Raw genomic sequence first — 18,484 nt, forward strand, 5'->3', positions numbered from 1 at the left:
GCCAAGAACAGGAATCTGAGGTTATCATGGGCACAGACTCACCCAAAGTGAACCTGCTGTGGTCTTCTGCTGTTGTAGCCCATCCACCTCAAGGTCTGATGTGAGTTCTGAAATGATTTTCTGCTCACAACGGTTGTAAAGAGGTGCTTATTTGAGTTACTATAGACTTCCTGTCAGCTCAGACCAGTCTGGCCATCCTCCTCTGATCTCTTTCATCAACAAGGTGTTTCAATCCGCAGAGCCTCTGCTCACAGGATGGCTTTTCTTCTTCACACCACTCTGTGTAAACTCTAGAGATTGACGTGGGTGAAATTCCCAGGAGATCAGCAGTTTCTGAAATACTCAAAACAGCCCATCTGGCACCAACAACCAAGCCATGGTTAAAGTCACAGCAATCTAAATTTTTTCCCCATTCTGATGTTTGATGTGAACATTACCTGAAGCTCTTGACCTGTACCTGCATGATCTTATGCTTTTTTTTTTTATGCAGTGTCCAAAAAGTCAGTGAGAACATGTTGAGCAAATATCTCAATTGGAATAGGTTGAGCAAAAGCCACAGAAACAGAGGCTGAGAAAATGCTTAGAGCGTAAGGGTGAACGTGTGTAGGATTTGCTGTGAATAATACATACAAAATGACGTATATCTGTGTTTCAATTTGATTACATCGTGTGTGTTAGGCACCACTGCGTCTGGGGGTTTGGATTGATTGTAAAACTGTGTCTAACAGCGATGTGAGCAGTTCATGTGTCTCAAATATACACACACACACACACACACACACACACACACATTTAGGTTATGCTCACTCGCTGTTCCTGTTAGATTGGTTGCTCTTTAACACGCTGATGTCTTCCTGAACACTTCATTATGAAACTTTCATGGCATAAAATGGGAATAATAAATCACAAATTCAATTTTAGCACTTAGAACTTACAAATCTTTCTCAATTGGCATACTAATGAAAAGGATACTTTTGTACTTTGACTGCACATGAGAAAATGCAAACACCATTTAGTAACACCATTTAGCTCTAGTGCATTATGTTACACAATGCTGGTCATATGCACCAACAACAAACAAGCACCTTAGATGTGGCACATAGCTGAAACGTGTTGCAATGAACTCGAAAACACTCCCTGTTTGTTCCCATCCTCTCTCTCTACGAAGCTAAACGCCTGCTCTAATAAGTCTCGTAATAACGCTAATGAGGATTAGCTATGAATGATAGTGCTTGTTACTGAGATTGTTTATTGCATTAGGAATTTACTGACCAGCTGGTCTACTAGAGCCTTGGGGACCCATGCACAACATACGAGCGCAAGCAGTCACGCACATGCACAGAGATTTCATTACCAAGACTGTCAATCATTTTTCAGTTCCCATCAATGTCCAGCTTATGAAGGAGTAAGGAATTAGCCTCTGCTATTTCCTTCTGTGCTCTGGCAAGATTAATTAACACCCATCAGCAACTGATGTGGGGCTACTGACAGAATAAAGCAAGTTTACATTGTAGCAAATTATCAGTTAATCTCATTACGCTGAGGGGAAATACAATCTCTCGGCATCGAGGTAGTGCTGATTGTGGTTTGGCATAGACAAGTCCAAAAAACAGAGACAAATAATGGAAGAAAGGAAGAGATCACTGAGTTTAAATGAGGCCCGTTTTAGGTTAGAAGGCACATTACGCTTAGTCCAGTGTGGGCTGGACCAAAAGTGAAATTTAGTAGACCAATAACACATCACCATCAATGCAGAAAAGGACTGAACATAGTGCACCACCAGCAATACAGATGAACAGACTGCAAGAACAAATTTATAGTGCCTCGCCTAAGTCTTCACCTTCTTGAACTTTTCCATGTTTTGTAGTGTTACAACGTGGATCTGAAATGGCACTGAGTTTATTGCTCGCTTACTCCCCTAGTGGAAGAACATGAAATCTTTCTATTAATTTACATTCCACACAGACGCTAAATACATTTCGTGGGGTCAGACTGAAACCTTTATCAAGCCCGTCCTGTACGTTTGACACCCTTGCACTAAAAGAAAGAGATTGAAAGAAGGAAGGGTATAAATGCATTAGCACTCACCATCATCCAGTGTAATATCCTGCAGGCCTATAGAGCGGAATGTGAGCTCTCTGTCCTCGGGTTCTTGCTTGATGTTCAGCCTCTCGCCTTCGCTGGTAAATGGGCCTTGCTGTGGTGCCAGCGGATGCACCATGGGTCCTGCAGTGGGAATCCCTGTCATGACGGGACTGCTGGCCTGGGGTGAGAGCTGGGCACCGAGAGGGCTGCTGGCAGGAGAAGACGAGGTGGGTGACTGGTAGGGCAGTGAGTGCAGCTGAGGAGAGGATGGACCCGAGTGGGGCAGGGGTACCATTCGGGCAGGGGCGCTGGAGGGCGTCGGGCACGAGGCCGAACGTTGCCCGGCCGGATGGTAGCCGAGCGAGCGCTGGAGCTGCATTCCAGGTTGAACGAGGGAGTGAGTGGGCGAGGTCACCTGAGCTGGGGTGGCACAGTGATAGCCCAGAGAGTGGAGTTGAGGAGAAGAGTGGCTCGGGCTTGAGGGTCCGGTTCCAGAGACCGGAGCTGAAACTGGTGAGCCATACACCATGCCCATTCCCAAAGAGTGGCACCCAGCTGGCTCGGGCTGGAAGGGCACGCGCTCGTAGGCCTGAGAGCTGGCTCCAGGTAGACTGGCTTGGCCGTTGAAGGGTAGATTGTGCTGGAGTGGGGAGTAGGTCGGTCTCGAGGGGGGCATACTGCCTGGATGGAAGGGCATCTGGCATTCGGGAGGTGGGTGAAGACCTCGGGCCTGGAGGTGAGGCAGGTGAGAGAAGGTAGGTGAGTGAAGAGGAGCGCAGGTTGTCTGGAGAGGGTGCAGGGAGGGTGCCAGGCCATGTGGGGGGCCTTGCAGAAGCCCATCCTGTGAATGTGCGTGGTCCGGGGAGGGCATGACTGGAGAATGAACGAGGCCAACGGCATGTGCATGGGGCATGGGCATTGGAGGCATGGCAGGGGGGTCCAAATCATCTCGGTGCTCCTGTTTAACCAGAACTGGAAAGTGAGCGCGACAGAGAGAGAGAGAGAGAGAGAGAGAGAGAGAGAGAGAGAGGGAGAGAGAGAGAGGTAAAGATAGTTGAACAACAATAGTGACTAAACCTTCGGTTCAAAATGTAATATCTACTTAAAATTTTTTTACTACTACTATCTACTTTTATTTTAAATATAAGAAATCTGTTTATTTCTGTTCATGCAATCTTAAGCACAGAACAAGCTTATACGGCAGGAAGGTTGGCGTAGTCATCAAGTCCAACACTGGTCCATATGCAGACAAGCCGTCCCAAAAAACAGATGCCACATAGTGATCAGTAACCCATTTTCCAATCTGGCGTTTCCTTCGTCCTCATGCGGCGGGATATTTTTACCCAGGGCCCGCTCTGAGAGAGCATATGGTGCCTGTTTTGAGTGCCACATAAACTAGTGTCAGGTTCGAAACAGGCGCTGGGCTCTGTGCCCTATAGCAATGCTCCAAATAGGAGCACAAATCCAGTTTACTGCCTCTCTAACGCTGAAAGGCTGTAATACTGGATCACTGTATACAAGTTCACTATGCTGATGAGAAAATGCATGTGCATGTTTGTGTGTACTAAGCCCATCTTTCACTCCCTAAAGCTTTTCACCTAGATTGGCCTAACCCCCCAACATCTAACCAAAGCCGGCTGCTGCCATGACAGCTACAAGCCGCCACAGCCCACTCTGAGCTTTTACTGCCCAAAGCTGACACCTGATTGGCTGAGGCTAGGCGCGTTAGTGTGGAAAACAGGAAGTCTGCTTTCGAGTGGGTGGTTTGTGGAACGGGGGGAGTAGGCGGGAGGCTGGGCCTCTCTCACTTTCTTTCTTTATCTGTATATGCCTCTCTCTCTCCTGTGGTGCATGGTTAGGTTAGAACAGTGCGCGACAGGGAGAAAGAAACAAGCTCACGTGTGATTAAATTACGCCAACGCTGTTTTTCGGTTTGAGTCAGCTTGGGAAAATAATAACAAAGCGATATACTGCCGGAGTACGCTCGCACGCATACGAAAGACTTCATTAACGCTTAATTCTGTGAACGGCTGCCGATTAGCACTGTTCTAATATCTCAGTGTCATACCTTTACCAAAAAAACCAGGACAAAACAATAGAATATATAATAATGATGATATTTAGACATTCTTAGATATTACAACCGAAATCTGTTGCAAGTCACAACTTATGATCTATGTTAGCTCTCTATGAGAGCTGGGGGAACAGTGTGGATCATAGGCATGTGCTTTTTTGGACTCAATATATTTTTGCATTATTCTATGCCTCCCAAAAGCTCTTTAAGCTTCACTGTGATCCATGTGAAGACCCAACTGTAATAACTGTCCAATGTATTATTTAAGGGGCAATGTCAAACGTACAGACTGACACTCCATGAGTTGTTTTAACATCTTAAATGTCGAGTGGTTAACAGGTGCATGACGGTTAGCTGGAGAAACCCTCCAACAAACCACACACACCAAGATGCAAAAGGGAGTCACTCGCAAACAACCAGCCTGAGCAAAGTCACAAAGCCATATGTCCTTTCATGTTAAAGAAAAGCTGCGTTATCGGATGTATTTTTGACCAGGTAGTTTGTAGTTAAGTTAGGAGTGCAGTAGGTTTTTCACATCCAGATAGAACACTTACAATAATTAAATCCACTACGTTTCAGTACTTGACAAACACCTGCAATCACAGCAGGTAGAATGTGTGTGTGAGATGTACCTGACAGGTAGGTGAATCGTTGTGATTGGCTCCTTTTCCGCTTCCCATTGCACACGTAGAACTGCACCTGAGCTGCGGAGGTGATGCTCTTGCTGTGGTACGGTGGAACTTCCACTACAATGCTCGACTAAACACACATCCAACACAAAATGTCTGTTATTTAGTAAGAAATTCCTATGAAACACATTTTCTTTGACTTTCTCTGATATTCTTTCTCAGTATTAAGTCTTTTTTTTGGGATAATTTTGGCTTTTCATTGATTTCTGACAATGCCAGACTGGTATACATATATATGACTTTTTAGCTGTGATTGCATCAATATTCACACACTGTTTAACAGAAATATCAGTTAGGACCCTTATACATTTATGTAAGCTTTTCTTTATTGCGTATTTCATGTACAATTCCAAACGTACAATATATGGGCTGTCGTTGTCGTTGTTATCTCAGCCAGTACTGATTATCATCTCTATTGATTATTTTGATTGAAAATTAAAATTTGATTAAACAGTTCATTATACTTTCGTTATACAATTAAAGAAGCATCATTTCACTCACCCCTTGACTCTTCTCACGAATGATCTTGGCTTCCACCTCCCACTGTGGTCGTCCATCTGATAAAAACAATAAGGATGCCTTCAGCTCTTATATCTTAACTGGTTATGTCATCATATCTGATATTTCTAATACATTTCTGGATTCAAGCTCATGTTATTTGCTTTGTGCTGCACAATCTTACATTTTTACATGTGTTTTAACGATCAAAACGTTTAATCGTACTCGGTATAAGCTATACTCCATATAATGCCAAAGCTCAGTGAAAAATTGTATTTGCATTCAAACTGCAAGTCCATTTCCTTGAGGGAACTGAGACTCAATCGCTTGGATTGTTCAGCATTTCAGCTGTGCGCTGGAGGAGAGTGCTGACTGCGAAAACAAATGTCATATCAATTATTTCCATGAATGGAGGCCCAGTTCAAAGGCCCAGATGACATTATGAAAGTGATTTCCTCTGGCCTTCTCCAGAGCCTCCTCACTTAATAGAAACATCAACCTCACTTTGTTAAGATCCACAGGGAGGACTTCAGGAAACCACAAAAGCTGGGGAAAGCAAGGGATTTTTTTTATTTATTCCTGGGACCATAAAGGGATAACGATGTGATTTAAACAGCCCCCCCTAGTGCCTGTGGCGAACCTTTCTACAGGTATTAAAAAGTAATCAGTGTCTGAAACGTCCCGCTGATTCTCTTTCCTGGGAAGAGTTATGGAGTGGCAAAGTGGAACAATGTGGTTTGTATTAAAATGGTCAAATGTGCATACAGCCAGGGCTGTGGGACTTGGAAACATGTAGTCATGCTGCTTTTTTCCTACTGCACGGTAAAATAATGAACTGGCCAGCACTGAGAGCCAGTCAGGGCGGAGCATGAAGAGCTCGGGAGGCTGGGTAGGACTGGCACTGCTGCCTACAAAGAGTAGAGGGTTCAGTGTGTACAATAAGTCAACTTTGTCTTCCGCTTTAAGTTGTGTTTGAAGTGATGGGTGTTAGTGTAACAGGTGCATATTGTGGAGAATGAATTTGTATACGACACTGATGTGCACCAGTTTTGTGTGTGTGTGAGCGAGCGAGAGAGAGAGAGAGAGAGAGAGAGAGAGAGAGGGAGAGAGAGATTCCCAGAAAGGATTTCCCATAACACTGAAACACTCAACCGTCTTGTTTACAGAGCCATTTTTACATACAACACATGTATACCCGTAGCTTTACCAGACAGTCTATAACAAATAACTAAACGCCTTTAATTCCTGTTTACTGTTTCCTCACTGTCTTTACTAAAGCTAACCACACTCAAAGGAACACTTCTGGTAATCCACGCCCCTATGAGAATGCAGTGAAAGTCACAGTAAGGCCTAGCTACGGCAATCTCTGTCAAAAGGCTTTTTGCTAATCCTTCAATGACCTTGGATGCCTTTGATACTGGGAAACATATTTTTGCGGCACATGTTGACATTCAACACACAGCGGAGTGGGCCCCAGAGGCACTGAAGGGAGGCAAGCACAAGCATGAACCAAAATACAGAGGCTCTGGGACATGTACACCATCACAACCCTTCCCTCCAAAAATATGGGTGTCGAGTGACCTTTCATCTATATAATCTGCCTCAGTGCAATTATCCGCATGGTACAGAATATCGTTTTGAACTGCACCACAATTCAGAAGATTGTATGATTTTTTTTCTCCATCCATTCATTATTAAGATTTCCTATTAACTGTTGTTTACAATCATCAACAGCTTGAGAAGGAGCTACAGACAAAGTGCAAAAATAACCAATACGATTACACTCATTTAGTCCATTTAATGACCAGATTCAATAAGTCCCTGAATTCAATTAGATGCAATCTGTAAGCCATGATTAGGGCCTAAAAATCTGAAATCCTGATCTCCTCTTGTGCTTTGCAATTTGTTTTTCAGCTCAAAGTAGACCCCAAGACCAAGGCTTTTTCCCTCTCTCTTTGGGTTGTTTCTATACCTTTCTAGTGCTTAAATTCACCAAACCGATTCTTCTGAACTGCATTTGACCTGTGTTTAAACATTGAATGCATTACTGTGTTTGAACGTTCAATGAATCGAATGTCTCGATTCGTCGGATTCGGTTTTGCTCTCAGAAATAAAAACCTAAAACAAATTCTACCGTATGACCGTATGTCTTCATACATCAAGCTTTCCCACTTTAATCCATGTTCCTGAAATGGAACATGGAACGTTTGTGGAATGTGACTTTTTCTTTTCCCAGATCTTCACAATTTTGGGTGGATTTCAACTGGCTAGACTTACTGAACAGTTTAAGTGATGACAACAACTGTTGCAATGTATCTTAGGATTGTCCCATTCCCTTATGGAGGAGGAAACGTCTCAATCTCTTTTTTCTACTCAGTCACTTGATAGGGAAAAGCTTACAGTTTATAGATAATTGTTTGCACTAGTTCTTTCATCTGATACTGTTCTGCACTACGTACACTGTCCACACTACCAACAGCGTTCGTCTCACACTGACTACGTTTACATGGACAGCAGTAATCTAATTATTGACCTTATTCTGAATAAGACAATACTCTGATTAAGGTGTTTACATGAGTCACTTTTAGAATACTCCTTTCATGTTCCTGTTTTACATGTTATAGATCATAGATCGATTAACGGCACACGTCATTACGTCACCGCGCCACGCCGTCCGACGGTCCCTCCAGAATTTCACGTATCTACATACAGTTAGTCTTCGTTATGGTACCGTATACAGTTTTGGGCGTGTTTATTTTTAATTTTACGAAAGCTTCGAGTGCAGTTAATTATTTGTCATGCTGTACGTGCAAACAGACGACTGCTTGAAGCCGTGGGCTGCGTCCCAAACCGCGTAATTATCTACTATATGGTAGCCGAGATACATGTATTTCATGTACTATATAGTAGGTAAGTACGTGGTTTCAGACGCAGCCGTGCTCTCTTGTTTGCCGTCAAACGGTTGAGCACTGCCGTGTGTGTACGTGTCCTGTCGCACAATGCGGTGAAAACTCCCACATGACGTTAATAGTGTGATTAAGGTGTTTACATGCCTGTAATGCACGTCGATAATGCGACTAAAACAGGAATACTCCACACGTCTTCATTCCATTTGCGAGTATGACTTTAGCCGGATTAATGTAATAAAAATTTGCTGTTTACATGCTAGTTTCTTAATCAGAGTATCGTCTTAATCGGGTTAATATCGGATTATTGTTGTCCATGTAAACGTACTGACTGTTGTGTATGCTGTGTATGTTGTGAATGCTATTTTTATGTAGACCTGTATGCTATGCCACTGCACGGCACCCTGGTCCTGAAGAAACACCAATGCATTCCAACGTGTATGAGCTATATTGAGGAACTGCAATAAACCAACTTGTCGTGACCTAACTTGAATTAATGTACTGCACTGACTTCCTTTAGTCAAACAGAGCTAACACCAATGACGTTGGGCTCACAGAGTGAGTCAGCGGCGTCAGTTATGGTTTGAACCTGTATGCATTATCAGATCAGTTCAGCTTATTTGTGATTTCGCTGGTCAGGGTGCACTGAGCCACCCTAGCATACTGGAATGCACATGTAACAAATAGGAAACAAACCAGTAGGCCAACTGCCGTTATTCAGGCTCAAAGTGAACTCATAACAGTTCTTAATAATATGTCAGACTGTGTGGCGTTAGGGTTACAGCTTTATGAGGTTAAAGTCCGATACTTTTAGAATTGTATCGAATTGTACTCGAGCCTGAAATCAATAGCGCTGACATTGCATTGCATTGCAACTTCTGAATCAGTTTAACTGTTCCAGCAGAATGACTCATAATGAGTCGGGAAACATTACAACCATGATGTCACGTATTCCAATAATAAGTAATAGTGTAAATAAGCTAAATCAAGCAGTCTGAAAAATGGGCCAGCCCGGCAGGGATGAGTTTGTATTCTGATAGGAAAATGATGTTCCATGGAATATGGACATGTCTGAACTGGAAGCTTTTCGTCCACACTTTGTGTGACATGAAGTATCACCTTTTGAAGTATCACCTGAAGCATGAAGAATAGCAGTATGAAAAGGCTTAACATTAGAGATTAAGCTCATCGCTGAGTAGCAAAGAGATTATCGCGCAGAACATCGGTCAGATTTGCACCACACCTATCTTAAACTCTGTCACCTTTCCATTTATACAAGATGACGAACACTAAAGGTTACACTCTAAATATGGCTGCATGCTTTCTTTCTTATTGCAGCTGATCAGAAGACAGATGAGCTCTGTGGTGTTCATAAGACTAGCAGCATGAGGAACATGGGATACATAGTACACACAGGGCTTAAAGCTTGTCACTGCAGTTAACCCCCCCCCAAAAAAAACAAACAAAAAAAACAGACCCATTGATATCCACTAAAATTCCCTGTCAATCACGTGGCACTTCTTTTCCACACACACATTCTGAGGGCAGGCATGGGCTCGTCAATCCCAGGATGCCGCTGCACGTTCGACTCTTTTCTTTCCTTGTGTTTCACTACAGGGATTTATGCAGCACTTTCAGGAAAAAAAAAACGAAAAAGCTCTGCATGAACTGTAGGTAAAACACATATTAAAGCAAAAATCTGTTTAGCTTAAGGCAGTTACAACAGTGTGACTGACCAGAGAGTCACCAAAGCTGCAGGTGATCGCTTAACAGTCTAGCATTACTGCCTGCCGTAAATTACACGATGTGTACGTGCACGCTCCGGAGAGAGAAAACGAGTGGGTGAGTGAGAGCTACAATCTAGAAAATTGAAGAAGAAGAAGAAGAAGAAAAAAAAAAATCCATACAAAAACAATCTATTAGTGAGTGTGTGTGTGGATGCACAAGTTTCAGGTGGTGTCTTCACACTTTCATGTTCTCACACTCACACACGGAAACCCTGCCTAGAGGAAAAGGGAAACCGTGGGAGGTCAAGCTGCTGATGCGCCGCTGATAATCTACGTGGCTCTTATAGACACGAGAGTGCCACGTCCTCTAGTCGAGCTAATAAATAACAAAACTCACAACGTTCAACGTTAGGTCTGATTCTCCAGAACCTTCAAAAAATCCCTAATACTCCATAACCAGCCTGAGGAAAGACATCAGAGCCTTTGTTTGGAATGATTGGAAACAAAGCCTTAATCAGGAGCTTCAACATCTGTCTCTTATATAGTGTTTATTTCTAACAGAAATGGAAATAAATATAGTCCATATAGTATGTTCTATTTTATATATATTTTATTCTACATAGTGTCCCAAAAAGTCTCCATGCATAGGGGAAATGAAGACTTTTTAGCAAAATCTTCCAGAATTTTTCATACTTAGTTTATACATACATAAACATAGATTATACATACATACATACATACATACACACATATACACACACATACATACAAGCATAAACACACTACACACACATACATACATACACACATATACACATACATACACGCTTTCATACATACACAGACACACATATATACACACACATACATACATTTATATATAAAGACACATACACACACACATGCATACACACACACACACATACATACATAAACACACATACACACACACACACGTACATGCTTTCATACATACACACTTTCATATGTGTACACACACACACACACACACACACACATATATATTCATTTTGCTAAAAAGCGTTCATTTCCCCTATGTATGGAGACTTCTGGGACACTATATACACTATATACTATATACACTAGAACAACTATATATTGTTCTAATACTGTACCAAATGTCCAGTACTTCACTCTAAAGATTTTCTGAACTGTTTACAGCACAGTAAACCCGTAATAAACCCTAAGCTTACGTGTTATTAGACATACTCCGTGGTAGTCTTGTTTTATAAATCTCAGTCCAGTACTGTATTTTACTCTAGTCACCATTTCACTGCTTTTTGGCTTTATATGTATGAGATGCATAAATTTCCCTAAACAGCAGCTCTGACAGCAGTTCCAGCGGCAAGGGTTATATTAATGCACTCATTCTAACATGTTATCCTTTCTATAACACTAACAACTAACAGGGATTTTGTGTGTAATTGTTGATATGGTGTAGTTTTATGTGAGAAGATGTTTATTCAGCATTTTTGGAGAGCGTCTAGACTGACTTCAAGGAAGACAAAGGAATTTGTGCTTCACGTCTTCTCTGTAATATGACACGATGCTTTGTTTTTGGGTCTTATTAACTTCATTAGATGGTAAAAATTGAACGACTGCCTATATCCGCTAACTAACAGGAACTAACTTGTTACACAGATGTTCCACAACATTATATGGAACTAACGCAGGATGTGTAGTTCTTTAATAAAAAAAATAAATAAAAAAATGAATTGTTGGCAAACTGCTGCGGTATAGGAGGAGTAAAACATTTTAGGATGTGCTGTTCCTGCAAAATAATCAACATCGGTGGTGGTAACAGTAACTCCTAGGGGGATGCAAAAGACCCATAATGCACTTCTGCAGGGAATTGTTCAGTAGGGAACATTTCTTCAGATGATTGGTGCACTCACCAGGGCCTTTCTCCAGAAAGATGACCTTTGACTCAGGGAAGAAGTTTGAACCTGTGATGACCATTTCCTCTCCTCCACTGACTGGACAACTGCTCAAACTGAACTTCTCCACCTGAGGTAACTCCTGTGCTGAGCGCTGGGCTACACACACACACACACACACACACACACACACACACACACACACACACACAAGTGAATGGTTAATGTAAGAAATAAAATGTAAAAAATATGGTGGCTGTTTATGAGAGACTTACAGCACTCCACAGGGATAGAGGCAGCTTGTAAGGACAGAACTTTTCCGTTGGGTTGTGGGATATGAACCCGAAACACCACACGCACTCGGGTATTTTTCCGCCCAATGTCTGTCTCGCCTTTCCTCAGCTCGATATCCGAGTTCCTCAGCTTTAGAATCCCGGCACAGTCGATACTGTAAAACACAGCAATGGTAGCAAAAAAAACACAAAAAAACAACAACGCAAAACTATTTACTACACAACTTTCACCACCAGCGAGGAAAACAAATTATTAGCTGTTTTAATAAACTTGACAATTTTAAATGTAACACTTCAGCAGTTCAATTAGGAAAGATTCGAAAGAACTATTTTAATAATCATTTCTAAAAAAATACAGATTCTTACACTGGACATTTCACGAGACGTTACATCATGGGCAGCAATGGTCACTAGCTGCTGATGTGTTCATTCTATTAATATATTGTAGTGTTTCGTTACACAAAAAGGCAACAAAATCTATTTTTTAACTCGATGTTTAGCTTTTATGACCTCAACGGTGAAACCATGGAAAACAGAATGATGTTTTTTTTTTTTTTTTTTTTTTTGCTTAGTCAGAAGCCCACACAGTTTCCTTGGAATCAAACATGCTTTTGGTTCCAATTAAAAATTTGCCACAATGGAAGACATTACAGTGTGCTGCTATATTTTACACAATCTCCAGGTGTGTGTGTGTGTGTGTGTGTGTGTGTGTGTAATGTGAAATGCAACACTACCTGGCAGACATGTTGTTCTCAGGAAGGAGTGGAATCTCCAGAACTTTGGTGCTAGTGATGATGATTTCCTGGCTCGCTGTGGCCACCGTTTTGCCTGTGATGCGGTGAACCTGGTAGAAAGCGTGCGGTCTTAAATAGCGGTCGTCTGCCGTCCCGATGAACATCTGCAGATTTACAGGCTTCTCGTTGTAGCCAACGAGCTGAGGGGGAGAGAGGGCACATGTTAAATAGTGCACTAATGAAAGACATATCACACACATATCACATATCATATTACACGGCACATTTTTGCCTCGAAAAATATATCATTTTCACTTTTCAAATACAATTGCAAGGCAAATGTTAAATGTTACTTTTCCTATCAGTGTCTGTGGAAACATCATCTGGGATACAACGTTTTTGCCTCGGCATCATTGTCAGATTTTTCAGTTCAATTCAGTTTTTTATTCATATACCACTTTTAACAATGGACATAAAGTTAAAAAAAAATTTTCCCTAATGGACACGCGCCAGAGGTGACGGCGGCAAGGAAAATCTCCCTGAGATGACATGAGGATGAAACCTTGAGAGGAACCAGACTCATCCTCTCCTTGGTGAAACCAGATGGACTGATTATAAAGAATTTCTCTTCTATAACTGTATACTATAGTCAAAGATTTTGTGCTAATTGCTAAGGATCATGGGGGATCCTGGAGCCTATCTCAGGGTACTTTGGGCACAAGGCGGGGGACATCCTGGACAGGGTGCAAACCCATCTCAGGGCACAATCGCACACCCATTCACACACTACGGACAATTTAGAGATGCCCGACAGCCTACAGTGCATGTCTTTGGACTGGGGGAGGAAACCAGAGTACCTGGAGAAAACCCCGGAAGCACGGGGAGAACGTACAAACTCCGCGCACACGGGGCGTAGATGTGATTCGAATCCCCAACCCCGGAGGTGCGAGGCAATTGTGCTACCTTCTGAGCATCATTAGAGTTTTAACTGCAAGTCTATCGTCTCTAACGGAAACGATCAACTGTTCAATGATGGAGACTTGTGTGTGAACTGTCCTTAAAAATTACAGGCTATCCAAAGAAGGAAAAGCCTTTTTTCCTCTTATAACTAAACTTTCTTAACTTGAGAATTCCCCAACCTCAATCTGGACCGTAGATTTAAAGAAGAAAAAAAAATCCACCCTCAATGACTTGAGCATTAATCTTTATAATTAACGTGTTGGTCTATTTTCACTGTGCTTAATGTCTTCCTACATTCCTACCCACAATGCCGTCTGACTACGTGCAGATCGTGGTGTCTGTAGGATTTAGCTCTTGCTTCGTCGCTACCTAAAGAAGGTGATGCAGCGGCACTTTAGCCCTTTCGTCTGTCCAGCTTGCTCACCTCCTCGTCTGTACACTCGAACTGTTCGACATTGTTGGAATACAGTATAATCTGCTATTAAATGCCATCGTCGTTGCGTTAGCCACGTCCTCCTATAACTTCGGCGTGGCACGACTGCTAATATCTCGCAGGAAAATTAAAAATACAGCACCACCGAACACATTCGCACAAGAATGACTAAGCAGAGCAGAGATCTTTCAATACAAACATATTTAACAGGTTTCAGGATGGACTTTTCCTTTAAAGGTTCAAAGCACCTTATAGTCATCAGGAAGACAGAACTTGAATGATAACTTTTAAGGATGGATAGAAACAAGGACACGGAACAGAGATGACACAAAATAAATGAAAAATAACTGAGGCTTGCTAATATAAAAACAATATGTAAAGTAGCATAAATAATAAAAAATTACGTAGCATAATCAATTCTGTACATCTCATTCAGAATATACATGAATATGCACTTTGGAAACACCACCATGTCCTCGTGCTAAAGCTAACAGCTAGCTGGCTAGCTAGCTACTAAAAACTAGCTTGCATTTGTCAGAGGTAAACACGAGATCATATTATATTATGTGTTCCCCCTGTCTGTCCTCAGACAAAGCTTTAATTCAGTGGAAACTGCTGAATAAGTTCGTGCTTCGGTGAGGTCACGCTGACGCCGACTAGCAAGAAGCAACACTAGCAGGACTGTCGCTACGTCTAGTGTGGTGATGGTGGTGGTGGTGGTGGCGCACTGAGACGACTGATGGCGTGCGTCTAGTGTCGAGATCTGACCAATCAAATCGTGACAGATAAAACCAAAGTCTGAGCTTACACCATTCCAGCCCAAATATAGCATTTTTCAGAAACATTGAGGGAGAAGAAAAGTGTGTTTGAATTTTTGAAAATAAATAAATAAAATCAGAAAGCATCTATAGCACGTGTTCGATGAAAATGAAGTGAAATTTAAATGATCACGATGAGTTTTTTTTTTTTACTACACAGTATCCTGTAGAGTCTGAGGTGCAGTATGTGTACTTCCCTGCCAGTGTAAATGTCTCTGAATGATGTCCAGGCTGCCAGGCCAGTGTGTGAGCGTTTGACCTGCCAACACGTCTGCCAGGCAGGAGAGTGCCACCACACGGAACAGGGAGGGGGTTCCGTGTGTGTGTGTGTGTGTGTGTGTGTGTGTGTGTGTCTGTGTGTGTGTGAGTAGACACCTGGGCCAAACACACTCTGTACAATACCTCTTTTGCTGGAATGTTATGTTTGGAAAGCTTTGTATATATAGGAGGGCGATCCTTGTGTGTGTGTGTGTGTGTGTGTGTGTGTGTGTGTGTGTGTGTGTGTGAGAGAGAGAGAGAGAGAGAGAGAGAGAGAGAGAGAGAGAGGGAGACAGAGACACACACAAGCACACATACACACAAGTGTGAGAGAGACAGAAAGACACAGACAGACAGAGAGAAAAAAACAAGAAAGGGAGAGACAGAAGACAGTGACAGAGAGACAGAAGTAGAGAGAGTGAGAAAGAAAGACACAGAGAAAGAACAAGAGAGCGAGAGAGATACACAGAAAGATATATATATATATATATATATATATATATATATATACACAGAAAGAGTGAGAGAGAGAGAGAGACAGACAGAGAGATATATATACACAGAAAGAGTGAGAGAGAGACAGAAAGAGCGATATATATACACAGAAAGAGTGAGAGACAGAAAAAGAGAGATATATACACACACAGAAAGCGCGAGAGAGAGAGACAGCAAGAGTGAGAGAGAGATACACACACAGAAAGAGCGAGAGAGAAACAGAGAGAGAGATAGTGAGAGAGAGAGAGATACACACACAGAAAGAGCAAGGGAGAGAGAAAGAGCGAGACAGAGACACAAACACAGAAAGAGCGAGAGACAGACAGAAAGACAGAGACAGACAGAGAGATGAAAACAAGAACGGGAGAGAGTAGACAGAGACAGAAAGACAGAAGTAGAGAGAGAGTGAGAAAGAAAGACACAGGGCGAGAGCGAGAGATAGAGAGAGACAGAGACAGGGAGAAACAGTAACGGAGAGAGAGACAGAGTGAGAAGGAGAGAAAGAGACACAGAAAGAGACAGGGAAAGAGACAGAAAGCGTGAGACAGCTCTGATTCACAGCTAACCAACAGCAGAGCATGGCTGTGAAAAAAGGTTTTGACGTCACATACAGACGTGTCACTCAGTCACATGCACTTGAAGGAAAAAAGAGAGATGGACAAATAGAAAAGAAGAAGACGTGAGAAACTGAGAGACTATGTGGACAAAAATAGGATGTTGAGAACAGGCAGGCTGAAATTGCGTCCTGTATATATATATATGGTATAATTTCTCCTGGAAACGTGTACCTGAGGGAAATGGCAACCCGAAATGACACGTCTTAAAATCCCCACTTTGTGAAAGCAGTTAGACGACAGAGGCTCGAACCCAGGACGAGGAAAATTCATCAGCCAGAGAAGCCACAGTTTCCAAAACTTCTCAAAGCACTATTATGGAAGCTATTCACCAAGCCCTCAGCTACTGATGTCACATTCATTCATCTTACTCTCAAACACAAACACTCTCACACACACACACACACACACACACTGAGGTTGAAACTGAGGCCAGAAAACACCAGAGTCGAAGGAAAACAAATGGACGTAGTGTAACGAGCCACTGAGGTGTGAGGCTTGTTTGAGGAAGCTGAAAACACACACCGCTTTGTTGGAGCTGTTTGCTCTAGTGCTCAGATGGGTAACAGTGAGGCCTTGAGCACACGTGTTTGTGTGTGTGTGTGTGTGTTTAGAGGTCTGAGGGGACACACATTACTCTGACCTCCACCATCAACACACAGATCCTCAGAGTGTACTTATGGGAGGCGTGTGATTTTATTTCAGTTAAGGGATCATGCTCACTGCTTCCAGCTCTCCTAGTCAATTAATCTTCCTCCTGTTTGCTGCGAAAGAGTTAGAACCAGTGTGTGTATGTGAGAGAGAGAGAGAGAGAGAGAGAGAGAGAGAGAGAGAGAGAGAGAGAGAGAGTCAGAGAGAATAATAAACAAGCTTGTGGTGTGCGAAGCTGGCTGCCAGACTAAAATGGGGAGTGACAGACCAAAGCAAAGTCAGATTGTGTGCAGCTCACAGGGAACTCTGATGCATGGACTCAATTATGTGCCAGCCATGTCCCATTTTCACCACTTGAAAGAGCGCAAATAAATAAAATCAACCATGCTGTTAAACCGCGTGCAGTGTTTTCCAGAGCAAATCGCTCGAAATTCATTAAGAAATCTTCACCTACTTGTGGGAGCTACTTGAAGTTAGTAGCAAACTAGCACAGACGCTGATGAGTGAGAAGCAGGGGATGTGGACATGTTGTTCATGACCCAATTTTGCCTTCTGTAACTGATCTTCTGTTATTTCTCATCCAATCACTTGTCCATCCATCTATTTTCCATTCTGCTTTTCCTAACCAGGGTTGCGGGGAACCTGGAGCCTATTCCAGTGTGCTCGGGGAACAAGGTGGGGGACAAACTGGACGGGGTGCCGACCCATTGCAGAGCGCAATCGCACATATATTCACACACTACGGACAGTTTGGAAATGCCAATCATGTTGTCTTTGGACTGGGCTAAGTCTAACGCATGTCTTTTTGACTGGGGGAGGAAACCAGAGTACCCGGAGGAAACCCCTGAAGCATGGGGAAAACTCTGTGCACACAGGGTGGAGGCGGGATTCGAACCACAAACCCTGGAGGCAACCCTGGAGGTGCAAGGCAAACATTCAGTCAGAAAGAGTTTTCACAGATTTTCAAAGATTTTAAATTCCATTTGCTCCGAGTGGGCTGATTAGTGGAGTGACGACATGGCTTGTACAAAAGAAGAAAAATCAACAGTAAAATCTGTTGAAAAACAAACTAATACAAGTATGTGTTTATTCTCCACATGAAGTTCAAAACGATGTATCTCGTCTGTTCAGACTCATGTGACTGCTAGTGATGACATGCAGCACCACTACGAAACAAAACGAAACATAACCACTTCGGATTGTCTTATCTATATGCACGTTGAGGAACATTATTCTGAAATTGTCCCACAAATTGTAGATGCGGTTTTTCGCAGATTGGTGAACCTCTGCCCATCTTTCCTTCTGAAAGACTCTGCCTCTCTAAGATACTCTTTTTATACCCAATCATCTT

At 42.5% G+C, this 18,484-nt stretch overlaps 1 protein-coding gene across 1 annotated transcript in view; it reads right to left on the reverse strand.

The window, feature by feature from the left end:
* The window catches only part of nfatc3a (nuclear factor of activated T cells 3a), an 81,051-nt gene that overhangs the window by 18,239 nt on the left and 44,328 nt on the right, over positions 1 to 18,484 (reverse strand). Inside the window, exons 4-9 of the mRNA XM_053616536.1 lie at positions 12,905 to 13,104; positions 12,153 to 12,325; positions 11,896 to 12,036; positions 5,350 to 5,405; positions 4,792 to 4,918; positions 2,089 to 3,057 (exon numbers count right to left, since the gene is read on the reverse strand). Coding sequence (XP_053472511.1) covers positions 2,089 to 3,057; positions 4,792 to 4,918; positions 5,350 to 5,405; positions 11,896 to 12,036; positions 12,153 to 12,325; positions 12,905 to 13,104 — 1,666 coding nt within the window. The remainder of the gene's footprint in view (positions 1 to 2,088; positions 3,058 to 4,791; positions 4,919 to 5,349; positions 5,406 to 11,895; positions 12,037 to 12,152; positions 12,326 to 12,904; positions 13,105 to 18,484) is intronic.

Source organism: Ictalurus furcatus, chromosome 27 (genome assembly GCF_023375685.1).
Source record: "Ictalurus furcatus strain D&B chromosome 27, Billie_1.0, whole genome shotgun sequence".
Classification (NCBI taxonomy): domain Eukaryota; kingdom Metazoa; phylum Chordata; class Actinopteri; order Siluriformes; family Ictaluridae; genus Ictalurus; species Ictalurus furcatus.